Source organism: Polistes fuscatus, unplaced genomic scaffold, assembly GCF_010416935.1.
Source record: "Polistes fuscatus isolate 324 unplaced genomic scaffold, CU_Pfus_HIC Scaffold5, whole genome shotgun sequence".
NCBI classification, from domain to species: Eukaryota; Metazoa; Arthropoda; class Insecta; order Hymenoptera; family Vespidae; genus Polistes; species Polistes fuscatus.
This window is the reverse complement of record NW_025113129.1, coordinates 10,023,154-10,051,051: the sequence shown is the minus strand read 5'-3', so window position 1 is coordinate 10,051,051 and position 27,898 is coordinate 10,023,154. Positions and strand designations below refer to the sequence as shown.

The 27,898-nt window shown below is 34.2% G+C and overlaps 1 protein-coding gene across 2 annotated transcripts in view; it reads right to left on the bottom strand.

The window, feature by feature from the left end:
• Positions 1 to 1,693: 1,693 nt before the first annotated feature.
• The window catches only part of LOC122521847, a 28,401-nt gene continuing 2,196 nt past the window's right edge, over positions 1,694 to 27,898 (bottom strand). For both annotated transcript variants that reach the window (XM_043642550.1, XM_043642551.1), the window contains 3 exons: positions 4,611 to 4,874; positions 4,042 to 4,271; positions 1,694 to 3,164 (listed from right to left, as the gene is read on the bottom strand). In XM_043642550.1, the coding sequence (XP_043498485.1) occupies positions 2,856 to 3,164; positions 4,042 to 4,271; positions 4,611 to 4,874 (803 nt within the window). In that variant the 3' untranslated portion in view covers positions 1,694 to 2,855. The remainder of the gene's footprint in view (positions 3,165 to 4,041; positions 4,272 to 4,610; positions 4,875 to 27,898) is intronic.

Below are 27,898 nucleotides of genomic sequence, written 5' to 3'. Positions count from 1 at the left end.
AGGAAATTTCTCTTTATATACATATATATATTTTTCTCTCTCTTTCTCTCTCTCTCTATTTTCGGCTTTATGGGATTTCACGAAAAGGCAACATGTCCGTTAGTCTTTCCAATGGCAGAATCCAATAGATCTCGTGTCGCCACTGACGCGAATCTCTCGAAAACCTTTGTTTCTATTTTCCTTTTTTTTGTTTTTCTTCTTTACCGAACCCATACCGATAGTATTCGGTACAGCCGAAGGCTGTGCAGCAGATTATCAATTGTACAAAATTGCATCAACAGGAAGGAAAGGAAAAGAGGGTTTTGAAAAAAGGAAAAGAAAGAGAGAGTAGTTTTGTATCGCTTTCGTTTTCGTTCTCTCTCTCTCTTTCTCTTTATCTTTTTCTCTCTCGATAGACGGGAAATGGTAGGATCGACTTACCTTCGTCGTTGGAAAATGTCATTATCGAGTTCGGTGTCTCGTGAAACCGACTCGGATCGGCGCTCGTTACGCCTTCCCAAACGGACACTCGACCTCGTTTAAAGGTTCTCGAGGGCGTCCTTTCAGACCACCGATCCTTAATTAATCTGGAAATCGAGTCGAGGAGAAGGAAGAGCCCCGGAGTTGTGCCGATAGATCGAATCCAAAGGGGTTAGAAAGAGAGAGAGAGAGAGGGAGAAAGTGAATGAGAGAAACAGCGTAGAAGAAAAAGAGAGATAGACAAAGGAGGAAAAAGGGGGGCGAGGGGGACAAGGGGGAAGATGGAAAATGATAGAGGATAACGCCAGAGAAAACTAACTCGTTTCGAGAATTTGAGCGGCTTATAAGTACGACAAGGGTTGCATTCGTCACGAGCACAGTTTTTCCCTTCGCTGTTCGAATAATCCCTTCGATTTTATTGTTTCTTTTCTATTTCTTTCTCTCTCTATCTCTCTCTGTTATCCTTAAGTTTTCTATTTAATCTCTTCTCTTTATCTTCCTTATCACTGTTATTATCCCGCATTCCTATCCCCTCCTCCTCCTCCTCCTCCTTTTTCATCCCCTGGTCGTTACGTGCGCGAACCACCTGGCTTCTCTAGAGGTTTAGAAACTTCTCGAACAATCGGCGCCTTTCCTTTCCTTGCATAAGTCAAACGCTAATCTATAAAGCGAATTACTTTGAGAAGAAGGGAGAGAGGGAGGGAGATAGGGGGTGGTTGGACGGGAGTTAGTTAATTAAGTTCAGGAGAAAAACGATTGGGGAAGTTCTTCATGAAGAGGAGGCATTGACGGAAGTTTTTTTTTCATTGATTCTTTCCTTCTTTTTCTATTTTTTTTTCTTTCTTTATTTTTTTAATTTTTTTTTTATTTGCTTTTCCTTTTCCACTTACTTTTTATAATTATCATTATTATAATTATAATTATTATTATTATTATTATTATTAATATTATTATTCTTATAGTATCCATAGAGCAGACATTTTTTTCGATGATGTAGTCGACAGGTATTTTGTATCTTGTAAAATTAGTATTAATACGACATTAATGTTATACATATATTTATATATATATATTTTAATTCGTATGCGTGAAATCTTTGACGAAAATTACGAAAGATTTCTTTCATTCTTCTGTTTCTTCTTTCATACATACGTTTATTTTTCTGTAAATTTCTGTTTTTTGTTTTTTTTTTTATTTCATTTTTTGGCAATTTTGTTAAAATGTTTTTTTTTTCTTTTGATTACTTTCATCGTTCCTCTCTAAATTCACTTTCTTCAGACTTTCGTCTGAAACGCGATTATTGATAAATCTAAACGCACAATTCGTACACTATTTACAATATTGGTATTTTCTTCTTTTCCTTCCTTTAAACTTCGGCTTATTTATTTCTTTTTTTTTTTCGCTTTTATATTCATACGTGCGCGTAGGTGTACGTTATTAGGTGACGTGTGACGTGTGACGTGTGTGTATATGTGTTTTTTATATTTATATATGTGTTTCATAATATGAGCGTATACGTACGTGCAATGCAATATCCTTGTAAAATTCCGATAAAAACATATGATTTTTCTATCTAAGGTTTCGAACACGCAGAAATGAGGAAATGTGTTGATAATAATGTAAATCGGAATAACATTTATTACAATTTATTATGATAGCATGTAAAGTATAAAGGAATATGAGAACAAAAAATTTGATTGAAAATATGCCTTTGGCACATTGAATATTCCTGAATCTCGTATTGCTTGGTCCGTGATTAACGAATTATCATCGTATTTTTATATTCGTGCATGCGTGCAAAAGATTATTCTCGGTTATCAAAACGAATAAACAAATATTATAAGATATAAATACTCTTCCGTAAGTTATAAATTTTTTGTTCTTATAACGAGGTCGCATAATTCTTACGTTTTCGTTTTGCAATCGGATTTTTTGTTTTATTATTTTCTTCTTCTTCTTCTTCTTCTTATTTTTTCTATATTTTTTTTCTTTTTTTTTTTTTAGCATATTCTTTGTACATAATCGATCAAACGCGAGTGAGACAATTAAAACGTATTTCCCATTTTAAATAGACTAAATTTCAATAGAGGGAGAATATTTATTTCGAAAGTGACTGACGATTACTTATAACAAGAAGCATATTTGGTGAATTATTATTTTGTCGATTTGAGATTTTAGCGCGGCGATATTAGACACAAACGATATTTAATCACGGTTGAATAAATCGATCGTATGAAAAAATTAACTGATCGATTAAATGCGTTAAATGCATTCATCATCATCATCATCATCATCCTATTTCTCTCTCTCGGGAGAGAGAGATTTTTCAATGTTGAATTTCGCAATTGGTGGCAAACTCGATGATCATCAATCGATTTCCATTGAGTACAATCAAGCTAATTCCAACTAACTCGTAAGAAGCACAATAGCATTGTAAAGGAAGGGACGAGGATTGAACTGGATCCCGACTTCGGGGCTTCTTGAGCGAGTCTTTGATTACTCGCCGCTAACGTGGCAGTTTTTTCCGTCTTGAATGCTGGTACGTTCGGTATATCCGGTAAGGAAGATTGACAGACCAAGTGGAGAGTTCCTCCGGGAAAATGTTGCCGTTCCAAACGCAAAGAGAAACCCAATCGGGACGCTGATATCAAATTTTCTTCGATGTATCCATCTGTTGGTATTTCCTTCGTTATCGCTTTGTCTACCTGTTGTCGAGATCAAAATTACATAATTGAACATAGAGAAGAATAATGAAAAAAGTAAAGACGAAAAATATTCATTGAAAAGAAAAAGAAAAAGAAAAATGTTAAATATAAATTTGTATGGATTACGGATCGGGTTAGGTATCTTGATGAAAGATTGAAAAACCACTAGAACGATAAGGATCGATCGATTGATATAATAATAATCCCGTCTCGTTAATTTTTTACTCGATTAAAACAAAAGGGAGGAGGGATCGATCGAGAACGAACGATTGTAAATATATTCAGAATATCAATGTTGCGGTTGTGAAGGGGGTCGGTCAAGTGAAAATTTATGACATTGTTACGAGAGCATATAGATGTACAGTAGTAAAGTATGCCGTTGGACGGGTGCAATGGAAATTGCGATTGTGCACAAATCACGTTAGATTTAGGTACTTTGGCAATACGCCAAAGGCAATTGCGGTGCTTAAAGCGTAACATGAAAAATCGTATCTTGTATTCGCGAATAGAGCAAAAGGATATATATAGTTATTTGTCAAGCGATAAGAAGGTTAAGTTTAAATCTAGCTTGTATGTAAGAAAAAAAAAAACAACAAAAAAAGATTTTTCTCTACCTTCGAAGTATGAACATTTTTTTTTTCTCCGAAACCAACAAAGAAAACGAATACATTCGCGAAGTTTCACTCACATTTTTCGAGCTTTTAAACGATCGAATATTTTTTGGAGCGTAACTAGATTGCCCCCCTAACACACATAAACGCATAACCGCGCATAATTTCGCGTTTTTCTAAGGCTTGTTCCCTTTCCTTCTCTCTCTCTCTCTCTCTCTCTTGTCACGTGACACGCTTTCTTTGAACGTTAACCATACTTGACTCACCTCTTTGCCGTTGAGAATAAAGGTTAGCACTGGTGGTGGGTAACTCAATGCAGATGTGCACGCTGCTTCCAGGACCTCGCCAATCTCATAATAAGGTCGAAGCCCGTCAAGAGCAGGCGGACTTTTCGGTAACACTGCGACGCTCATATTTGCCTCGGCATACGTTATACGAAAACTCGGTGCTTCTGATGACACCTCGCAACCATACGATCCGCCAAGACTTATTCTTTCTGTCGAAATTTCAAAACAAAATCGTAACATATTTTTAATCTCTAGCGTGTCGATACTTTTCTTTTTATTTTTATTGTTTTTTTTTTGTTTTTTTTTTTTTTTCATATACACCTACGGTAGGTTCGTGATAAAAGAATACGTTGTAAAGGGCTTACGTGAATATTACTGATCAATTTAAATATGAATCAATTTTTATAAAATCAAAGTATAAGGGACAAAAATAAAAGGAAAAAAAAAATACAAACACGTCTTATCTATTTCCATTGAATATTTTCTAATAAAGGGAACGAAATTATAGAAAACTATTACCGTCTCTTGTTAATAATTCGATAACATACTTCTGCGATCATTGGATTGTCCCAGCAGCGTCACTTGTCGTCCATCGCTCCGAGCAATATCAACGATGATACCTTCGACGGGGAAATATTCACCAACCGGTCTCGAACTCGGCATAAATCTGAAGAATTCAACTCCATCCTTGAACCATTTAACCGAGTAAAGTTCTTTCCCACCTAAATCGTACTCGCATTGCAAGGTGACGTTCTCCCATCTTGGGTCCACAATATTCGGCACGTCCAGTTTCACTATTTTTGGTTCCTGCCCTGAAATAATCGATAACATGCAAGAATTATGATCCATTTGTGCGTTAAAAATATAGCTGAATCTGTTCCCCACTTGCCTTGTGAAAATGCTTTCAATAACACACGGTACAACGATTCGAACGATCGTTATTCTAGCCAATCTTTTAATAAAACGATGTTTACGACGATTATCCTTGTGCGTTCATTTTTACGTATATGTACGAAACATTATACGAAATGTTTTAATGAATACCTCTTTTTTGTATCAACATATCTTTTTCATTTTTCATATTTAATCCGTTCAATTTTGACGTTCGGTAAAATGTAATCATTTTTAAGTTAGATTTAAATGATCATTTTGATATTATTTTTATTGACAATGTCGGTATAACCTTTTAAAGTTTTCATTTCAAAAATTACTTACAAAATTATTATTTTTATATAATAATTATTGTTATACGCGCTTTTTTTTTATTTATCGCTATAGAAAAATAATTTTGTAAATAATTGAAATACGAAAATATCTCCAAATAAATAATACACCACTACTTTCGTAATTACTTGCTCATATCTTTTGAATCAAGTTTATGATTTAAACAGTTCATCTGTAGTCTGATAACGATTAAGATAATCGATTCTAATTATTGATTAAATTTAATTTTTGGATTAATTTTATCACGAAATAAATCAACAAAATGACCTATTTGAACATATGAAATTTAATTATTAAGTCCGATAAAATATTTCACATAATATTTTTAATTTCTTTAAAAATGTCCTTTTACACATAGCAATTATTTCTACATCTTACGAGTAGGAAAGGAAAAAAAAATGTAAAGGTTTTAAACAAATAGGTTAATGAGAATCCTACACAAGCAGTACGTGCAAGAGCATATCTGCTACGTTATAAGCACTTTTACGTTGTTATTTCGTAAATGTTTCATTATTAATTTGTTATAATATAATCGTACAATCTTTTAAAAACGTTTGCATTAAATTGACCAAGCTAGCGATAGGCGTCCAGGCATAAAATTCTTACTAAAATATTTTAAACGTTTGCTAAAACCCTCTGACCAATTCAAATGTGAAAACGAAAATAAGGTTATTTTGTAAACGATTGTTCCCGTGTTTTTCTATGATTTGAGAATTTCAACGAGAGCTACTCGAACTGTTTTTTCAAGCTTGTGGCCCCAATCGTGAGAATAGGTTATTCTCATCCTTTGTTGTACAAAAGTTCTGTGTGTTGAGCTGTGCTATTACCGAATGAAAAAACTAAACATTGACCAATAAACATTTAAAAGATATGTAGGTTGAGTCATTTATAAAAGAAACATCTAAATATTTCTTTTTTATAATTTTATATAGGATAGCGTAACAATAACTACAATTTTCAATTAATGAAAAATAAAAAATAAAAATAAAAGTAATTAGTATCAATTTTATTTTGCAATTCTTGCTGTACCACCCTATGAGCAAAATTGTCCGGCAAAGTAACGATGTATATTATGAAGATAATTTTTTGTTTAATTTCGATATAATTAATATTTGTTTAAATGCGCAATCGTGATTTCCAATTAATTGTTATTCGAATAAAAAAAAAAGAAATCCCTACGTTAAAATATTTATTTCTCATTTCTTGTATTTTATACGTTGTTAATTTGGACTGTCGCGGATTCGTACGTTTCGATTGGAATAAAATTAAGTGAGCGAACTCAATCTCGAATGGAAATACTTGTTAGAAGATTGAATGAAAATAAGGAATAAGAAGAGGGGGGGAGGGGGAAAAAAATAAAAGGAAATAAATAAATGGGGTCAAACATAATGTAAATTCTTGGCAAGTCATTTACCGATCGATCGTTCGAAAGGGAGAATACATTAATGTATATATTTATCGTGCACCAACGGCCGCTCAGCAGTTACCGCAAACATCGTCGTAATTAAAAATATTCGTTTAACCAACCGTACGTGTAATTATCGCCGTCGAAATCGTGTATTCAACGAGTCGAAGCGTAACACGGAGTATAAAATGCAAAAGAGGGAAAGACCGACGCTCGAATGAACGAACGAACGAACGGACGAACGAAATGGTTGGTCCGAGGGTTGAAAAAGGTGGTTGTTGTAGCAAACATTCATTAAGATCTTTCCAACTAAAGTTTTATACCAATCTATAGAATGCTAAAGATTTCTTTTTTACCTTCATTATTCGACAAGAATATTGGTCGAAACTTCGTTGAATTATTTATTACGTTCTTAAGCATTATCTTCGGTATCTCTTGGCTGAAACATTTTTTTTCCCCTTACATTTTGTAGGATTATAAAAGTGAAAAACGATCCAGCTGATGTCTCGTGACGTTCCATGGTAAATTGGTATTTACTCACATAAGCAAGTAAATACATACTCGAGTATCTACGTGTATGTATATATATACATAGATACATTCAGAAAAGTGTAAATTAGTAGGTAGGTAATTTCATTCTTTCTAGTTGATACAACGCTTTAATCCCAATCGGTCGTATTTGTGTCTTCCCGAATAGAAAGAGAGATGCGAAATAATTGCTACGTAATAATTAACCAACGCCACTTTGCTGTTTATAAATGCTTCCGTACTTTGTGATTCGATAATAACCGACAACAGAATTTTACGAAACAAAAGAATAGAAGGTGAAGAGGCTTTTATTATAGCTTTCTTTCGTGATGCCGCATTTACTAGTACAGTGGTCCATTCTTACGATGATACTACACTGAATTCCCTATGGTTTGGTGGTAATTTGACCAGAGGCTTCGCGGAACAATAACGAGACTTTTTAAATAATTCGTTGCCTTTTCAGGACCTTTGTGTGTTGGTACAAGCTGCAGTTAACTGCGATACAATAGGGTCCAACCCTTTCCGGCTTTAGTTTCGTTACAAAGTCCTTAGGGTCTACGGGAACGTATATTATATTTGGAAATTCATTTTGATAAATTAATAAACCTACCTTACACAAGAATCATGTTTGTAAATTACTCGAGAATATTAAATACGTTGAATTGTTTATTTACTCGAGATTTTATTCTATAGAATAGATTAAAAACATAATAACATTCGTTAGATCTTTAGAAATTATTTCGTTATTTAGATCTAATCAATCGAGATCGACAAGAAAAATAATAGTTCGTACGCGAACTATATCTTCTGTATTTAATCGAACGCGCCATCGTTTGTATTAATACCTACAACGTTAGACATTTACGAATCGAATTATTTTCTAATTAGCGTAATTGACAAGACTAACAAATATTGCAGAGTAGACGAGAGAACAGTATGTGTATACTTTTGATTTGTGCCGATTAACCATTATACAATATTTATTTTATCGATTTAACGATAAAATAAGTAAAAGAATATTATCGAATATGTGTGCAAAAATCGATAGAACAGTGTTTTTATTTTCAGTTCGACATTTTTCTGTTATTTCGTGTTACTGCTGTTACTAATAATAATAATAATAATAATAATAATAATACCGATTTAACAAACAAACAAAGTAAAAAAGAAAAAAAGAAAGAAGAGAAAGAAAAAAAATAAATGTTGACTCATCATCATCGTTCGATGAATTAATTTATTTTTATTTCATCCATCACGAAATATATATGCTACGAAGTATGATTCATATTTTATATTTTTTAGCATATTTGTATACATGCCAACGAAATTATTCTAATTATCCGCGTTTCTCGCGTACGAAACACAATGGAAAAAAGAAAAAAATATTCGTGGATTAACGGAACAAAGAGCGTTCTCGTTTTTACGACCCTTTTTGTCGACTCTTTTACATATATTACTATATGTTATTTACTTGCACAATTTCCTGTATTCATTCTGTTCTCGTTAATCGTTATAATTACATATTCACGTTCGCTCAAGTTACTTAAGCAAATTTCGATGTAGATCATATTCGACTTTAAACTTAATACCTTGGCCAGTAAAGTAGAAATACGGCTTATTAAAAGTTATATACATATATATATACAATACACATATAATATACTTTATTCTCAAAGCGATGTTAATTTAACTAGGATAACGATCGTTACGTCCGCTACCGTTTATAATTAATTATTTTTCTTGAAATATAGAGAAGAAATGCTAGAATATAGATTTCTTCTATTTACCTAAGCAAATTTTTCTCCTACTTTTATCATCTACTCTTTATTCCATCAAATTCGAAGATGCTGGAAACAAACATTTTGCTTACTTTCGTAAAAAAATCCATTTCTATCTTTCTTTCCTCCCTCCCTCCCACCCTCTCTCTCTCTCTCTCACTCTCTCATTCTTTCATTCTTTCATTCTGTCCTTATCTTTCTTTTTAAACTCGATCATCTTCCATCTCTGTTCTTTTACTTTTCCTTCTTCACTTTCTATCTCTGTTCGGAACAGTAGATGGGTTCCTGGCGTACCAATTAAGCTGGCAATTAGTTTAATAATCACCAGATTAATTAATATGCCACGCGACGGCCCAGAGGACGGAAGACAATGGTTCTCCAACGCGATCCGCCTTCCTGTCGCGTTTGCTCTGGCATTATACTAAAAGAGATGAATAGAGAGAAAGAAAAAGAGAGAGAGAGAGAGGAAAAGTAGTAAATGAGTGAGTGAATAAGAAGCTTCGAATCGTTTCTTCATTAAAGATACCAAAGCGACGAGAGTATTGAGACTCTTTTAAACTGAAAGGATTGATTTGCTTCACTGCTTCCTTAAAATGCATTTACCTTGATATTAAAATTAGATCACACTGTGAGCCTTTGTTATACACAATTGAAAGTGAATTTAAATATCGAAACTAACAGTGAATCAACATACACCTACACAACAACATACACTAATATATATATATATTTTTTTTCGTTTTGATAAACAACATTTACTTGTAAATACGTACCCTAGCTAGAATAAATATAAATATAATTAATTTCTTATAACGATCACGATAATCTTCAATTAGCAGAAAGAAAAATAGGAAATAATTAGATCCTTGATGTTGTGAAATCATGCGATAAAACGTTTCGAGGTAATTTAAGTTGGCTTTTACGAAACTTTAACAGTCTTCAAACTTTTTCTTCGTTCAATGTTGACGATGTTTAATAATCTATGGTCGAAGTATTTCCAAGGTACTAGAAATAACCATAGAAACGAATTTTACAATTAATTATATGTTCATCGTCGAAAAATATGTCTATTAAAATATCGCTGAACAAAAAAGAAAAAAAAAATGATATAACAGTAAAAGATAGATAGAACACGCGGTATCTCTTTGTGGTTCGTTCGAATTCGACTTATACAAGGATGTAACAGTTTCGCGCAAAATTTAACTCTTTTATTTTATCATCTCTCTCTCTCTCTCCCTCCTTCTATCTTTCTTTTCCAGTTTACGCCTAGCTAGAACAAATAGGAGAAACTATAGCAGAACGGGTAACCACTGTTAACGGTGTTATTTGTTCACTAATTAAACGACCAATAAATTCGGTGAGAGGGAAAGAGCGACGTAGAATTCGTAGCAGAGACCGTTTGAGCTCTTGTGTGTATGTTAGCTCTTGAGCGTCAACGTATAGTACGAAAAGCGATAGGTTACGAGAGGGCAAGCAATGGAATAGGGAATGGGGGGGATGGAAGAGGGTACAAGGTGAAACGACGAGTGTGAATGTGTGTGTATATATAAAGGAGAGAGAGAGAGAGAGAGAGAAAAAGAGAGAGAGAGAAAGGTGGTCAAGTACGAGGGTAGCACGTTTATTCGTTCACTTGCCATCGTCGCGTTCCACCGATTTGCTTTCCATGCGTTCCTGTGCTTGATCCTAGCCTTTCCCTCTTGATCTTCTTTTTTTAGTTCGAATGCGATTGGAATCTCGTGTTCTCATCGCCACGAGCCATTTTTTACAAACGAATCCATTCGTCGAATCCCCGCGATAGCTTATCACGATATCTCTCTCTCTCTCTCTCTTTCTTATTTTGTCCTTCTCTTATGCATTCTCAAACCCTTCCCTCCCTTCCCTTCCCTTTCCGTTCCCCTCCTACCTTTTTTCTCTCTTTCATTCTTCTTTATTTCTCCCTTTCTTCACTGAATATTCCGATCGAGTAAAAGCGATCCCGAACTTTTTTACGTTAACTCTAATGATAGCGCTTAATCGATGGCTATTGCGTTTCGAATGCGAAAAAATACGAGAGACGACTCGATCGTACCGAATCGATTTCTCTACTATTTTCTTCTACATATTTTATTCCCTACGCTTTTACGAGGCAGTCAAATCGGCCGTTATTAAAGCTTATCGTTTATCTCATATCTTTCCTACTATTATGTAATCGTTAATAAAAAGGTATGCGAAATTTCTATAAAATTCAGATTGATGCAATAAGTGAATGAATAAAAATTAATAGAATTCTTTCTCTCTCTTTTTCTCTTTTCATTCAGAAAATTCATCTTTATTATTTCATCAAATTTTCCCTCTTTTTTAAACGTTCCAAAATATGTTCGAACAGAATCAATTTCCAGAGTTTCGAGTTGTTAATTTCCAAAGTGACGCGAACGCTTCGGGCGTCGTCAACTTCGACGAGAGAAATAGAGAAACAGAGAAACAGAGAGAGAGAGAGAGAGAGAGAAAACGTCAACGCTTGAAGCATCGTCAGCTTGAGTGAGAGATAAAAAAAGAGACAGAACATAGGGACAGAAAGACACAGACAAAGACAAAGCAAAGACAAAGACAAAGAAAATAGAGAGAAAAAGAGAGAGAGAGAGAGAGAGAGGGAGGGATTTTATTGACGCAAATTGGCCGAAATTTCGTAATCGTTAGCTGCAAGGCTATGCTCGTATTCCAGCAGTTACTGGTGCCTAGTGGTTTTACGAGATGTGGGCGGGTCAGGAAGTCAAGTGGTCAGTCGCCATATCTTCTTCTTGTTTCTTGTTCTTACAAAGACGTCGCGGGACTCCTCGTCAAGCACTCTTTAACGCCACTCTCACACTAATGTCTCTAATATGTACGCGTACTCCACTTATTCTTCCACACAACTACTATAGACGCCAGAGTGTTATTCCTCCGCTTTGTCCTACGCAAGCACATTTTTTTTAATTCACCTAACCAGCTGCACGAGAAACGTTGTTAACGCTCGTGCATTTTACTGACGAAAGAGAACAATATCTTATTCTTCATCTTATTCTTCTTCTTCTCACTTATACTAGGAAAACCTATTAGGCGATATTCTTTTCTTTCTTAACTTTTTATCTTAACATATCTTTTTGACTTACACAAAAATTAATGTATATATAATTTAATGTAATAATAATAATAAATTAATAATATTCGAATATCGTCAAATTTGTAATAGAGAGAGAGAGAGAGAGAGAGAGAGAGATTGTATAATATTTAAAAAAAGATAATAATATTTTAATATATTATTTATATACTAAAAAAATTGACATAGAGTATATATGGATGGGTGTACATTAGAAAATACAAATATTGTGTGCTGTTGGCTTCAAAGAACCGATAAAAGACATAGATCTCTTTGAGAAAACGTTTCGTAGAGAAGTGACTTGAACCAGTAAAAGGTAGAGTAATAAAAGACGACAATAAATTATACAAATTAATTTTTTATACTAACATCTTTTTGTTTAATCTTCTATCGAATTAATAAGAGGATAATTAAATAATAAAAATTAATTTAATTATGAACAGAGAATGAGAAAAAAAAATTCTTATATTATCAAACTGTAAGGCACGTTAATGGATTAAACATTTTGTAATAAAAATCAATAGATAAGAGAAATATAGAGATGGAAATAGCAATATTACATAGCTTCATATTAGTTATTTTTCCATTCCTATGTCAACACACGGATACTCTGTGCGGTATTTTAATTAAAATTAATTATTTCAATGCAGAAATTTATTCGGAAATCATACATTTTCTTCGATTCCGTTCCCGTTATTAACATTCTCGAATGCATATATGCATGTTATACATTTCCTTTCCTAATAATTTATCGCAGACGTTAAATTGGTAATGAAGCAGCGCGTTCGTACATAGATTATATTGTAATTTACGAGTAAAGTACGTGCGTAAAATTTGTATCTATTGAAGTGTAAAGCTCGCCTCTTATTAATGCATTTTTTTTTTATCTTTTTCTTATATTTTAATATTTATTCAAGCGATAAAATCGCATCGAAAATTACAATTCATCGATTAATTGTGTGTGCTTTAAATTTGATCGATTGGAGATCGTTGCTCTCTCTCTCTCTTATTCTCTCACTCCCTTTCTCTCTTTCGATAAATTAATTGCGTTGTATTTCATAGATTGAAACAAATAAAATTTAATTAATTAAAATAAATTATTAAGTAACTTTTTTGTTTCTCTTTTATATTGATTGGTGGTTGGTTAACTGTAACATCTTAAAGTATTTTTCACAATTTAAAATAGTATTGTACAGTCCAAATCATTACCCCTCATTGATTTCAATAAAGATGTTGTTATTATGGATAACAAGCGTTTATTGAAAGTTGATTGATAAATGAAAGCCGAATTAATCTATTGGCATTCCTTATTTTATTATGACTATCTAAAATACAATCGATTATTTTATCATTTGTTATTAATTAGAAATTGAATATTTTTGTTACAATCTAATACGTATATCCAATTAAGTGCAAATAAAGAAGACTCTACGTGTACAAAAAATGCATTCAAACAAGTGAATTCAATGACGGGAAACGTCAAAGAGATCCACTTAATTTGTATGTGCTTACGCGTATAAAAAAAAAAAGGAAAAAAGAAAGAAAAGAAAGAAAAAAATATTAAGATACAAATAGTGATTGAATTATCCAATAAAAACCACGTATTTAAATTCTTTCAATATAAAACATGAAGATGAAAGAAATCATAGATTACAACGAACAACGTTAATCCTGTGAATAAAATCGAGGTACTATATTTGAAAAATTTCCTCTACCACAAAAATGACATATGTTTAACGTAATAAAATATTTCACGTGCTACTAGACACGTTTTTGCAAATAATATATTGAAATATAAAGAAATATGCATGTACTATAATTTCATTGAAACGAACGAGCGGTTATCAAAGAAACGCACACGAATGAAAAAAAAAGGAAAAGAGAATAAAGGAAAGGAAAAATGAAAATGTCTAAATGGTCGAGTGAAATCGTAATCGAGTAGACGAGTAATAGAAAGGTAATGAAAGAGTACGATAAGAATGAAGGGAACGGTTGAAAGTGGTTGATGAGAAGGTAAAAGAATGATCTAAGAAAAGAGAGGAAAGTGGCTACGGGGATGAGCTCGTCCGATAATTGGTTCTCAAAGTAGCCCTTCCTCTTCTCCATCTCTTTCTTACCTTCTATCATGGGCCGTGGTATTCTACCCACGGGCTATGCATTAATTCGGAAACGATCCCACGGGAGGAATAAGGAATGCTGTTATAAGCAAAGAGCACGTTGCAACTAGCTCTATCTCTTTCGTACCCTCTTCCTCCCCTTTGTCCTCCCATCACCCATTTCTTACTCTTCATAGCCTTATCCTGGTACGGATAATTGCTTACGAGTTTACCCACTGCCTAGATCTCATCCAACCTCTTCTACCTCCCTTTCTTCTATACTACTACTACTACTACTAATACCACCACCCCCTTCCCCACACTCTCTTATCTCTTCACACTCTCTATCTCTCTCTTTCTCTTTCGGTCCCTTTATCTGGTCGTCCTACGTGCTGCCAACAACACGTGGCTACTAGTATCACGCGTCCACCCTGTTTTGCAGATGCAGCTGCGGCTCGCGATGCAGATGCAGATGCCCCAGAGGCTCTCGAGAAATTGGCTCCTTCTCTCTATCGGAGAACCTCTAATGCCTTACGCAATAATTAATTTCGATTCCATAGGACGACTGTAAAACCTATACGCTACATATATACGTTCCTATATACCTATCGAAAACTAACGAAGTTAAAGGTTATCCATGTAATTAGTAATCTTTGTCCTATTGCCTCTTGAATTTTAATTAGTATGTTAAGACTGGTGTGTTTCTCAATTTCATTTAGACAAACGAAAACGTCAGGTTAATCTTAGATACTTATACAGACTCGATATCGTACCAGCTGACTTTAATCAGCTCTTTGTTGGGAACATTTATTTCGGAATAAATAGAAACATTGCAGCTCTCTCTCTCTCTCTCTCGCTCGTTGGCTAGATCTCTCTCACAATCAGTTACAACGTTGTTTATCGTGAAAAGTTAAACATTTCAGAGACTCCGTCACGATAGAATACACTCGGTATTATTGTCCTAGCGAAGATAATCAATGCCTGGCATCCTCCTTCGGTCCATTATGAAATTGCTTTTCTCCTCTTTTAGTTATCACCAAGCTACGCGGTACTCAGAACTTTCAGGTACCGACCGCACGAGCAAAGATTAAAAATATGAAAAACGATTCTTCGTATATGTGAGCTCAAATACGTTCTTGATAAAAAAAAAGAAAAAAGAAAGAAAATAATAAAAAAGAAATTCTTATTAAACATGGATATTAAACGTTAAAAAATCTCATTTTACAATGTCATTCTTCGGTAAATTTAAGAATAAATCGTATTTTAATAAACGGAAGTCTTTGCAAACATGAAGGATACGCTTTATTTTATTTGAATATCATATAAAATGACCGGAGTTTCTGGTATATCTATTTTTCGAGTTTAATTCGAGTAGAAGAAGAAGAAGAAGAAGAAGAAGAAGAAGAAGAATAAAATAGAAAAAAGGAAAATGTTCGTACGTTTTTTATAATATGATAAATATTTATTGTTCTTTTTTTATATTATTTGATTTATTTTAATTCGACTTCGTTTACTTATAATTCGGTTCTTCTATGTGTGTTTCTTTGCGAGGATCGTAGTCGTGTACAATTGCTGGTTGCCATGGAAAGACAGTGTGGGAGGACTACTGTAATCACGACAATAGAGGAACAACTGTATCCGTTGTTCGTCGTTTCGTATAACGAGGTAGCTGATGATAGCAGTCGTTGCTATAGGATAGTAAAAAAAAAGAAGAAAAAAAATTAGAAGTGGGAAGCACGGGGGCGAGAAAGAAAATGGACACATGAAATGAAAGATAAATCGGAGAAGTTGTGAGAGAACGTGCACAAAAAACGGTTCATTTAATTATATCTAAATTTGCGATGGCAACGCGTAATACCGATCGTAAATTTTGTAATATTTCTAAATGTCGACTGCGTTGTTGCATAGCAAATGTTTATGCGTAACACGAACGCATACTGACATTTTCATTTACGATACCGTCTCGAATTGTTGTTCTCTGAATTTAATACGAAAGAATTCGCGATTATTCCTTAGGTACGTTTCTCGACTGAACTAATATATAAAATACGTATTTTAATACGATCATGCAACAAAATAAATGTTGTCCATTATATCGTAACAAAACTGCTTGCTATTCGATACACAGAAGAAATAAAAGAAAAATAAAAAGCTCTAATGAAGATTTAAAACGAGTAGAAGAAGAATAACGTTCGCATTATCCTGCTATATATTTAAATTCTCCTCGAGACCTTTGTCAAATGTTTTTGCCCACTGGCGGCCAGTCCGTCATTTTTAATTATGTTTTCTAACCTTTTGTTCTACCTGTCTCTCCAACAGCCCCTGAACCGTCATCGGTAGGATAATGAAGTCCCATTGGTACAACCCGAATACACAATTAGTGCTTGTAATGTTGCCTCTGAAAGCAGGCGAACTAGACGATGGTGTTCTCCCTCTCAATATTCAAAACGAGAACCAACCGCGACGCAATTGTCCCTATATCTCCTTCTAACCCTACCATAACCCTGCCTGCATCCAACTATATAGCTAAGTCCCCGAGTGGCATTCACTCATCGAGTTTCCGCCGTTTTCAAATCGTTCTCTCTCTCTCTCTTTCTCTCTTTCTCTTTTTTATTTTCTTTTTTTTTTATTTTTATTTTCTCTCCATTTCTCTCTCACTCTTACATTATTTCTCTCTCGTTCTAACTTTCGAAGATTATCCTCTGATGCACGCGAAGATTTTTCTGAGAGAGGATATATAAAGAGATAAGCGATTTAACCACTTAATTCACTCGATGTCCCTTTTTCTCGTCCTCTCTCTCTCTCTCTCTTTCTCTTTCTCTTTCTCTTTCTCTCTCTCTCTCTCTCTCTCTCTCTCTCTCTCTCTCTTCTACCCTTCCTTCCTTTTTTACTCTCCCTCTCACACACTCACGCGTTATACGAAAGAATTATATCACGTCCGTGCCTTTTGGTTACGTTCGTTTTACCAAGAATGGCCTTTTATCGCCACAGAAATGTATGGCTGATATATTTATGAGATCGGATAAAACGGATTTTTTATGGGAGCTGGATGTCCGTTTAAAGAATTTCTCGGCACGTTAGGGGGAAACGGTTATCGATATGCGATTATTTTATTGGCCCCGTTTCTTCTTCTTCTTCTTCTTCTTATTCTTATTCCTCCTCTTCTTTTGTAGTAGCTTTACTACAAAGATTAATATGATTTATTATCCTAATGTAAGATGATGTACACGCTGGTTGATTTGATTAAGAAAAGAAAAAAGTTACAATTTCTTCTTTATGGGACGATTGGAAAAAGCTATCGTTCCGAAATTTAAAATAAAATTTTTATGACTGGAGAAAAACGGGAATGGAAAATAAATAAGAAGAAAAAAGTAGAAAAAAGTACGAAATGAGTTTCTATTTCCATGAAACGGACACTTGGGTGGTGGTACCACGAAAGGTTGAAAGTGTCAAGCTACTCAAGAAATCCAAGGTACTAAATCTAGATTCGATCTTCGGCGTTAGGACGAGACTCTCGATGCAGAAGGTTTTCTATGTCCGTAAAGAGGATATCAAGAGTGTCGATAGCTATCCCTGATTCATCACTTTTCAAATCGACCATCTCACCCTTTTTTCGGACTCTTCTTGTCTTTTTTCTTTTTTTTTTTTTCTTTTTTTTTTCCTATTCTTCTTTTCCTTTCTCTTCGACATTTTTCCTAGGACCAATTGCTTTGGTAAAGTGAAATCGATCCGTAGGAAAGTTCAAAATCCATTTGGAAAATAAATTCGAATTCGATGCTACGAAGAAATATGGCATATTTGAACGGTTACGGTGGTATCGGTTCGGAAGAATTTTTAATCTTGACTTTATGACTATTCGCCATTCATTCTTCCGATGCAAGATCGTATTGGCGAAAGACAGGAAACTTTTTGGTCAAAACTTATTTTCAAGATAACTCCGTCGAGAAACTTTAGTATGCGTGAAAATCCAATTAAAGAGATTTCACGAGTACTTTCTCGATGAGCAACTGTTACATCAAATTGTTGAGAATAATACACTTTTATAATTACGTTATACATATTAATATAACCGTGAGATGTATTTCATTAAGATACACATAATAAATCCGATCTCTTATTCGAGTTTATAAGATCTTTATAATCAACACTTACAATTTCATCTATACTTGCCTTTATATATCTATGGTAAATTAAAAAATAAATATGAAATAAAAGTTGAATAATCCAAAAATAGATTTCTATTGTGTATAAGAATTTAAAAGTTTTTCATTACAAGCAAATATCAATTATTTCAAATTTACAGTTAGAACGAATACGAATACTACCATGATTTACACATATATATATATTTTTGAGCAAACAATCAATATTTTTTTCATTACAATGACTACAAGAATAATATAGATGATTTCTTTTGTCCCAAAAACATTTTGTTTCGTCATATATACACCAACATATCATAACATACGTGGAACAAAAATTGAAAAGGTAAAAATTCATAAAAATAGTTTGGTGGTTGGATTCGAAAACAACACTACAATGAGAAAGGGCGAGCATTATTTCGAATAACAAACGTATCGTTTAGATTGAAATTACTGTTTGGAGACATTCGTCAAATAATATGGAGAGTGTATAAAGTAACGAGACGACACGAGTAACGAATCTTAAAATCAAACAATTATTGTAAGAAGGCTTAACAGAAGAGAAAAGAAAAATGAAAGAAAGAAAGAATGAGAGAAGGAAAGGAAAAAAAAAATATGAATCGAATCGATCTTAATCGAAATTCGAGATCACTTTGAGTCTCGCAAGTATTCGTCAAATTTTCGAGACGATTTTTTCTTTTCTCTTTATTTCGTAGTTAAAGGCAACGACCCCTACATTCAGGCTGGAATAATTGGCATTAATGAATCGGGTTGAAACCAGCACGGATCTTATAAACTAACGAGCCCAGTAGCCGCGGCAGGGTTCGAAAGGGCAAAAGAAAGAGAAAGAGAGAGAGAAAAAGAAAGAAGAAAAATAAAAAGACAACGACGAAGTGGCCATGGTATTGTCTCACGACTTTGACTCCGACGTTAACGAGCGCGTACAAACATTGAACCAGCAAACGCGCTTTAACCTTTAAAATTTCTTCTTCTTTCTTTTTTTTTTTTTTTTTATTTTCTTCGCCATTTCTTTCCGACCCTCGAGATGGTTCTCTTGTCCAAGAACCTTTTTTCCCATTCTTTTTTTTTTGCCCCTTACCCACACACAATCCGGCTTCTCATTTAGATTTCTTACGTCAGACGAAAACGTATCGTTCGCCAAAGTTTGTTAATTATGACAATTATGTAATCCCAAGACAATCAATTTATTGTAAGTTCCTGTTATAAGGTTTCATAAAAAAAAAAAAAAAGAAAATAACGGAACGAAACACACCTAACAAGAGAAACTTTTTCAATAAAAGATTCCCTATTATTTTCCCTCTACTTTTTTCACTCACAATCAGTATTTCCTCATTTGATTTTTAAAAAAGCAAACCCGATCACTTTGTTCCTCTATTTTATTCGACGTGAGTTTATTAACAAAAAGAAAAAAAAAAAAAAAAGAAAAGAAAACAAATTACTTTTAATTTTCGCAGTAGATAAAAACAAATCCGTTGTGATCCGAGAGAAATAATTTCCACCGGTTTAAACGATATCATTGAAAGGATAAAAAACCTGTTCTTCCATTTTTGTTCGTAAAAATTTAATAAGAGATAACAAAAACGACACGAAAAGAAAAAAACAATAAATAAATAAATAAATAAATAAATAGGAAAAAAAAAGGACGAATATAAATGAGCCGTTTGATGATATTTATTTCGTGTCAGGAAAATGATTGATAGCTAAGAATTTCGATGACTCCGCTTCTTTTTTCTTGTTTTTTTTTTTCTAAGGAACCAGGGATAAGGGATGAAAGGGACTTTGGGTGGAAACGAACGGTCCAAGTTAGACAGCAAATCGAACTAACAATGTCGATCGATGAAAAAGCTCTCGCTTTACGCTTCATTGTCCGCGGATTCATCGGTGACAAATTACAAATTGGCGATTGTATGGATGCAGACAGGGAGAGAGAGAGAGAGAGAGAGAAAGGGCGAGTTAAGAAGGAAGAAGAGTGGTCCAAGTCGAAAACTAAAAGAAGAACAGATTTCTGGAGTTTGGGTTTGCCATCCCCTTCTGAAATCAATCTTGTTCTTTCATAAAAAATTAAAAATAATGTGCGAGATAGGACACATAGAATCGAACGTGATTGTTTATTCAACGAAGATTATTACTAACCGATAGGTACGCAGGTATTCGTTTTGATAATTGAAAGATAAATCGAAGGATAATAATCCCGCAATTATCTTGTCTCTGATTACGTTTTTATCTTTGGCTATTTTTGCAAAGACTAATGATAATAACCAATTTCTTTTATTCTTTTTCTTCCCCTTTCATCTGTTTCATTATTTTTTCTTGGAATTGAAATCTTTCTCTATTTTTTCTTTTCTCTCTCTCTCTCTCTCTCTCTCTTTGTCTTTCTTTTTCTTTCTTATACAAACTTTATACATAAATATGGATTCGCTGTATAGAAGAATGATCCTCAACGAAGAGAGATAAATAGAAGCACATATGTCGGTGCATCAAGCTTTCGGAAAGTATCATTAACGCACCGACGATCGAGGTCAAAAGCTTGCGTGCATGTCACGCGTGTTCGCGCACGTGCATGCACACATCTACATTTACGTATGAATCTACGCATTCACGTACGAATAATCGTTCGCTCATCGTCCTCTCGTATTTGTATGCGTGTACGCGCGTATGTGTATGCGTGCGCTTGCAACAACCTTTATAAACCCAATAAGAGAATATATATTCGACCAGAACAATGACTCTGGACTTCATTTCTTCTTTTTTTCCTTTTTTTTTTTTATTTTCCTTTTTTCTTCATTTTTACCTGTCATTCGCAATACCTATAATTCGAATAATGTTAAATATAAAACGGAGATATATATTATCGACTGAAATGATCGACGATCGTGACTCGAGTCACGTTCTAGATTATTTTCATTTAAATATTATCGAAAGTTGTTTTTGGAACAAATTTGCGACGATTGTGTCTACTCGTTTATTAACTAACCACAAAATATAAAATTGACAATAAGTACAAAAATTAAAAATAAAATATTTATACAAATTAGATCGTCTCGTTTTCTAATGTACGAATATAATCTCAACACATTATTGGTATACAATTCTACGGTTTTACTTTTATCTTAAAACTTAATACGATATTTTGCGAAAGAAGAGAAAAAAGGATTAGAAATAAGTTTCTTAAGCATGGAGTTTGTCACTGATTGACTGACAATGAGCGAAAATCACTGATGGTGAGAGAAAAAAACCAATGCTGCAAACAGATTCAACAGACGATCAGTATTTCAAAGGAAGATTACGAATAGTTGCAAAGTTACTTGGGGATAACTTTCAAGCGGAATAGATTAACAGAAAGAGTGAGACAGAGAGAGAGAGAGAGAGAGAGAGAGAGAGAGAGTGAGTGAGAATGAGATATCGAGAGAATGCTCGTTGAAGGCAAATGGTCGGATTAACGTCAGCCATCGTTCATGCCAGTTTCCCGAAACGCGATACGCGGTAAACGTGACAACGATCTGAAGGGGCCTTATGTTAAAGGTCGAGCCAGCAAACACGAGATCGACAGTCGAAAGTGGTCCTCGAATGAGACGGACCTCTCCGGGGGTTTCCTCGTTTTCTCTATTGTTTCTGCGAACGACATCGAGCACGCGTCGGTAAATAATAAATTTGTCCTGTCAAGTTTCCTCGTTCCTCTCTCTTCCTTCCTTCCTTCCTTCCTTCCTTCGTTCTCTTATTTTCTCTATAATATGTGCGTCAACAATACTAAATGAGAGAGAGAGAGAGAGAGAGAGAGTAGACGACGAACATGGAAAGGAACGCATCGAATGAAGAGAAACGAACACACACAGCCATTTTCAAAGACAGGAATATATGTTTTTTATTATCTACGATTATTATTATTATTATTAGTCATCTACCAACAATGTCGATTACATCGAGGGAAAAAACTCGGTATAAATGTCGAGCCACGTTTTCTTCCTTCAATCCTTTTTTAATATTTATTTCCCCTATAATTTTTCTTTTTATTTATTTATTTATTTATTTATTATTTTCCTTATTAATACGTCAGATTCGTCGTCGATGTAAAAAAAAAGAAGAGAAAGAGGGATAGACATTTTTGAAAAGATCATTACGAATTCTCTCGTTTGAATATTTCAATAATAATTTGATCCAGGACGTCGAGCATCAAACCCATACGATATTGATTGTACATCCGTTAAATAAAAACGTCTGTAATCGGTGCATGGCATATATCAAGATTTACCAGAGAAGTAATTAATGTTAGCATGAACATTCAGTTCTATTTGATATATATATATCTCTTTCAAATGTTTACATAAATATTTTTTTTTTTGAACGATTATGAATCGCGAATATATAAATTACTGTTTCTACAGTTAATATTTTTATTTAAACTGTAAAATATAAGATATCTAGTTTTCAACGTGAATTATATCTGTAGAGATCTACGTGTCTACGTGCATATATGGAATATTTGTATATCCCGTATGTCCATGGAAAATATCAGAAATTCTTTCAACGGGATACTTTCGTCGAATTTATGTATCAAAATGCTTAACCATATTTCCTGACCATCTCTCTATATGTTAATACTTCGGTTATAGAGATAGAAGAGTAAAGTTTCGTTTTGGTATCTAACGTAACATGGACCAACATAAACAAACGAGTACCTCTTGTAACGTGTTTTCTTGTCATCTCACAAAAGTTCACCAGACGACAGCTAATTTGCATAACAGGGACATACAATAATCCCCATAACTTATAGAAGTTTACATTGAGAAGGTAACGTACGTGTCCCACGTGGCACGAATATGAACTATCGAATCCGAAAAATGTTGCGGCGTTGCGTTTAATCGCTTAACATAACGTTGACATTAATCAAGATCGAGGAGAGGGGGAAAACGAGGTAACAAAGAAAAATACAAAAAGAGTGAAATTATCTCGAGGATCGAGGACAATGGCTACTTAAAATACTGACACACATTCAATTTTCTTGTCAATAATATACATAAACATGTATACGTAAGAATCAAGAAGAGAATAGCTAATGAGCAGATTACATAATATAAAAATATAACAACGTGACCAATTAATTGAAACAAAGATATTGATACAAAGAACGAGAGTAATTACTTTAGAGAACATAAAAGAGTTATCGTTGTGGGTAATTGATCTCATGTATGAAGCTCGATAAATGAACAAGTCGAACGAAATCTCGAATAACAACAAAAACATGCATGTGTACATATATACGAGGTATCATGCATACCTTCCGTCTTTCTTCTCTTCTTTCTCTCTCTCTCTCTCTCCCATTCTCCATTTCCTCTATAACTCAACAATAATTTCAGTATCGGTCTGCACGCAGCTATTATGAGTCCTATTGTTAGTCCTAACCATTGTCACAGAGCTACTCGCGTGCGACCACGAAGTTACTACCTCAGTACATTGTAAATCTGATTGTGAACGTAGTACAAGCTTATATGAAATTAATATTAGAGTAAGAGATAGACTAATTAATATTTACGCGTACACGTTATATTATTTAATTATATAAAAAGAATAACTTTTGAGAAATTGTTAAAGAATTACGTAATAAGATAAAAATAAAATAAACAGGAAAAATGATCAACTATCATCTTTTTCTTTCTCTTTCTCTCTCTCTCTCTGTCTCTCTCTTTTTCTTTTCTGTTTTATACATATTTATATATGATAACATAGAGAATAAAATATATGGAATCTCAAGGAACCACGATTCATATTCGAAAAGAATGTCAAGAAGAGACGAATCAAAGCACAAGAAAGACCACGGTAAGAATCATTGAAATACCTGGAGGCGATTGGATGTAGGAAGAGAAGAAGGAAGACGTTATCCATCTTATTGCCATGGCGTATCTGATCATTTCCCTTATTTCTACGTGTTTACGTATGAAAATGATGCACTCGAGGAAATAGAAGCAGGGAAATATCGCGAAACACGCGGCGAAATGGGCTACGAAAGGGAATGAAATGGAGGTGATGGAGGTTTGGTGACAGGTAGGGAAATGGGTGCACACACGTTGAGACAGATCGCATCTTGGCTAGGATTACCCTTTCTCTCTTCCTCTCTCTCTCTCTCTCCCTCTCGCTAACCCTTTCCTCTTGCATCCAAACACCCCCCTCTCTCTCTCTCTCTCTCTGTCCGTATATCTGTCTGTCTTTTCAGAGCTACATTTCGAAGGTAGACTCCAAACCATCATACGTGTGCATACATTCGTTATCGCGGTATTGTCGCGCATAGCTATAATCCACGCATAGTCACGAACGCTTTGCATGCAGTAAGGTCTACCTTCCTACGAATGGATAGTAAATTACACGCGTCGTGCGATATTTCCTCTTACTCTAGTTCTATCCTTCGTTCTCTCTTCTTCAGATAAACCGTAGTATGTAGCTTTCGGGCACGGAACGGAACGACACTTGGATCCTGTTTACGCGAGATAGGATGCGCGCCGTAACGCTCGACGAACTCATGAAAAAAATAGAAGAACAAAAAGGAGAGAGAGAAAAAAGAAGGAAAAAAACATAGTATTATCTATTATCGTAGTTGCGAAACGTTTCCACCAATATCTGTGCATAGATGAATACGCGTCGTCTGCCTATGTACAGCAGGGATGGATATTCGCTGTAGCGTATCTCCTTTGAACGATCGCAAACGAGAATTCGAATATAAACAGTAGCGAGTCACAGCTTGTTTCCCCGGACAGAAACAGATATAATATTTGTATACGCCGCGAATGTTGATGTTTAAGTTCCATTGAAATACTACTCGAAACTCTTGTTCGATAGATATATTTACTTACTCGGAAGATAGTTATTTCAATAAATGGTATATCGCCAGGTACTGTAATCTTGGAATAACTTTAATAATATCTATAGTTACGAATTAAACATGAAATTCGTTTATATATTAATTGAAATTTGTTATTATAATAATTTAGCATTGCAAAACGTTTTACTTAAAATCTTATTTGTTATTGGTATAAATTGGATGCGATAAAGGTGCTATTTTAAAACTGTAATTCGTTAATAATTAACATAATACGGAGGATTAAATAAGCTCGTCAATTATTTTATATTGGATTTATGTTAATCGATTTGTATTAATCCTATTTATTTTATTTCTAGCGGAATTATAACGTGCGGTCGGTCGGCCGCTCGGCCAAATGTTGTTGCGGATTTACGCGATGTGACTGTCATCGTTTAGAATTCATTTTATTTCTGTGTCTATCTACGAGTGATAGAATCTCGATGTCATTTCTTTCCTTCTTTTTTTTATTATTCCATTACACAGACACTTGTGTGTATCTCTTTCATAATTTTTTTTTTCTTTCAACGACTAATAAATATATCGATCTCTGTGTGTCCGACACATACCAACACACACATACACACACACACACACAGACGTTAGTTATTCCATGTAACTTGTATCATGGGTATCCGCATAGAGTTTTACTATACACAGAATAGGAAGGAAGGGTGTACGCAGATGAAGTCACTTGAACTTCAATCCGTGCGATACGAGGCTAGATTTTTTCTCGTTAAAAATATCAACAGAGTGCGAGATGAAAATTTGTACATTTTTGAGAATCTCACGCTCCAAAAAACACAGCGAGTATACGCGCTAGAATGAAGTCTTTCATTGCGAAAAACCGTTGGCAACTATTTCAAATCGATCTAACGATCGAAAATATCCCTACCCGCGGACTAATGAAAATTAATGAAAAGAAAAAGAAAAAGAAAATGAAAAAAAAGATAAGAGAAAAGAAGAAAAAAAAAGAGAAAGAAAGGGAGGAAAAATAGAAAAAAAAAAAAACTGGAAAAATAAAAACAATCGAGATAAAATCTTTGAGGAATAAAAAAAGAGGAAAGAAATAATCGAAAATACATGGAGGAAAATGAGGTCTATCGTGAGACTTAAACGACGAGATCACAAGCGCAAAATGGTCGATCGCCGTGTAATCGTTGCTTTTTCCTACGCGTTCTACCATCAGGGATAATATCAGTCCGATAAGGGATAAATTCGCGGCTAGAATCACAAAGGGAAACGCTACAGAAATCGTGGGGCACTGATCGCTGATACGAAATTAATGGTCCTCGTTCGTGAATATTCTACGTGTATTCGTACGTATGGAGAAAGAGAGAATGAGAATACAACAAGCATAAAGCGAAAGAGAGAGAGAGAGAGAGTTTAGAGAACGCATATGGAGAATTCGGAGGCGTTGCAGAGGGCTTATGTGTGCGGATGATATTCTAATGGGCGGCAGTCCGAGCTGGCCTCTCTCGCGCATTTAGTCGAATGGGGTAAAACTGCGGTTATTTGCGGTGCACTTCAATCGAATTGGCTGCCGTTTGCATAATCGCCTCTCGGATTCGCGTACACGACGACGGCATTCGTCAGCGTTCATGCAACTTTTCTCACGATCACTGGCCCGCAGATTTTTCCATTTCTATATCTTTCCTTTCTTTTTGTCTTTCCTTCTTTCTTTCTTTTTATCTTTTTACTCTTTTTATCATTCTCTATTATTGTCGATAAAACGAATGTTTCCTCGATCCTCTCCCTCCTACCAGCCCCAGACTTTTTCTCTCTTTTAAATGTCCGAAAGACAACTATTTACCAGTCTATCGCTTTTTCTGCTTCCATTATTTTCTTCCCAGCAATAGTGTGGCATCTACAATTTATGAGGAGTACTCGTTCGATACGTAGAATTCAAAGCCCCTCTCCCTTATAAAACTTTATGTTACCCGTTCGTTGATATGTTATTACATAACTTCTACTATTTCTTTTCTTTTTTTTTTTATCGTCACGATTCATTAAAATTCGCTCAATAATTTGTTAAAATTTGCCGCTTTTTTATACAGTATACCTACCTAATAGAAGAAAAAAAAATTATTTCGATTGATTTTAAATTTGGAAATTTATTAGTACTTTGTAGAAAACGAGTGAACCGTGTAATTAATTAACGCATTTTTTTGTTCACCCTCTCAACTTTTCTCCCGATCTCTCCGTATTTTTCTCTTTCTTTTATTTTTTTAATTACAACGTACGTGTTACGAGATATTTTTAATTTTCTAGGGTAGGATTTCGAAATTGATTGAATCGTTAAGTGTTCGTACGAACAATCTAATCTAGAAATTTCAAACGATACAGGTAAAAATTCAATTAATTTTATTATAATATTTAAAATAGCAATTTAAAAAAATCTATGTAAACATTTTTAATCAAATGATATTTGATAGATTTGAAATCGTAAAGCTTGAACGACATTAATTCTGAGGAAAACAAAAAAAATAAGAAAAAACTTTGGATTACGACTGAGTAGGATGTAATGGAGTGTGGCAAAGACGAATGTAAATGGTCTTTGAAGGTAAAAAGAGTCAAAGGGAAGAGGAAACGAAGGAGAAAAAGGTAAAAAAGAGAGAAATAAAAGAAGAAAACGAAGAAGAAAGAAACCGAAGAAGTAGAAGCAAAAGTAGTGGAAGAA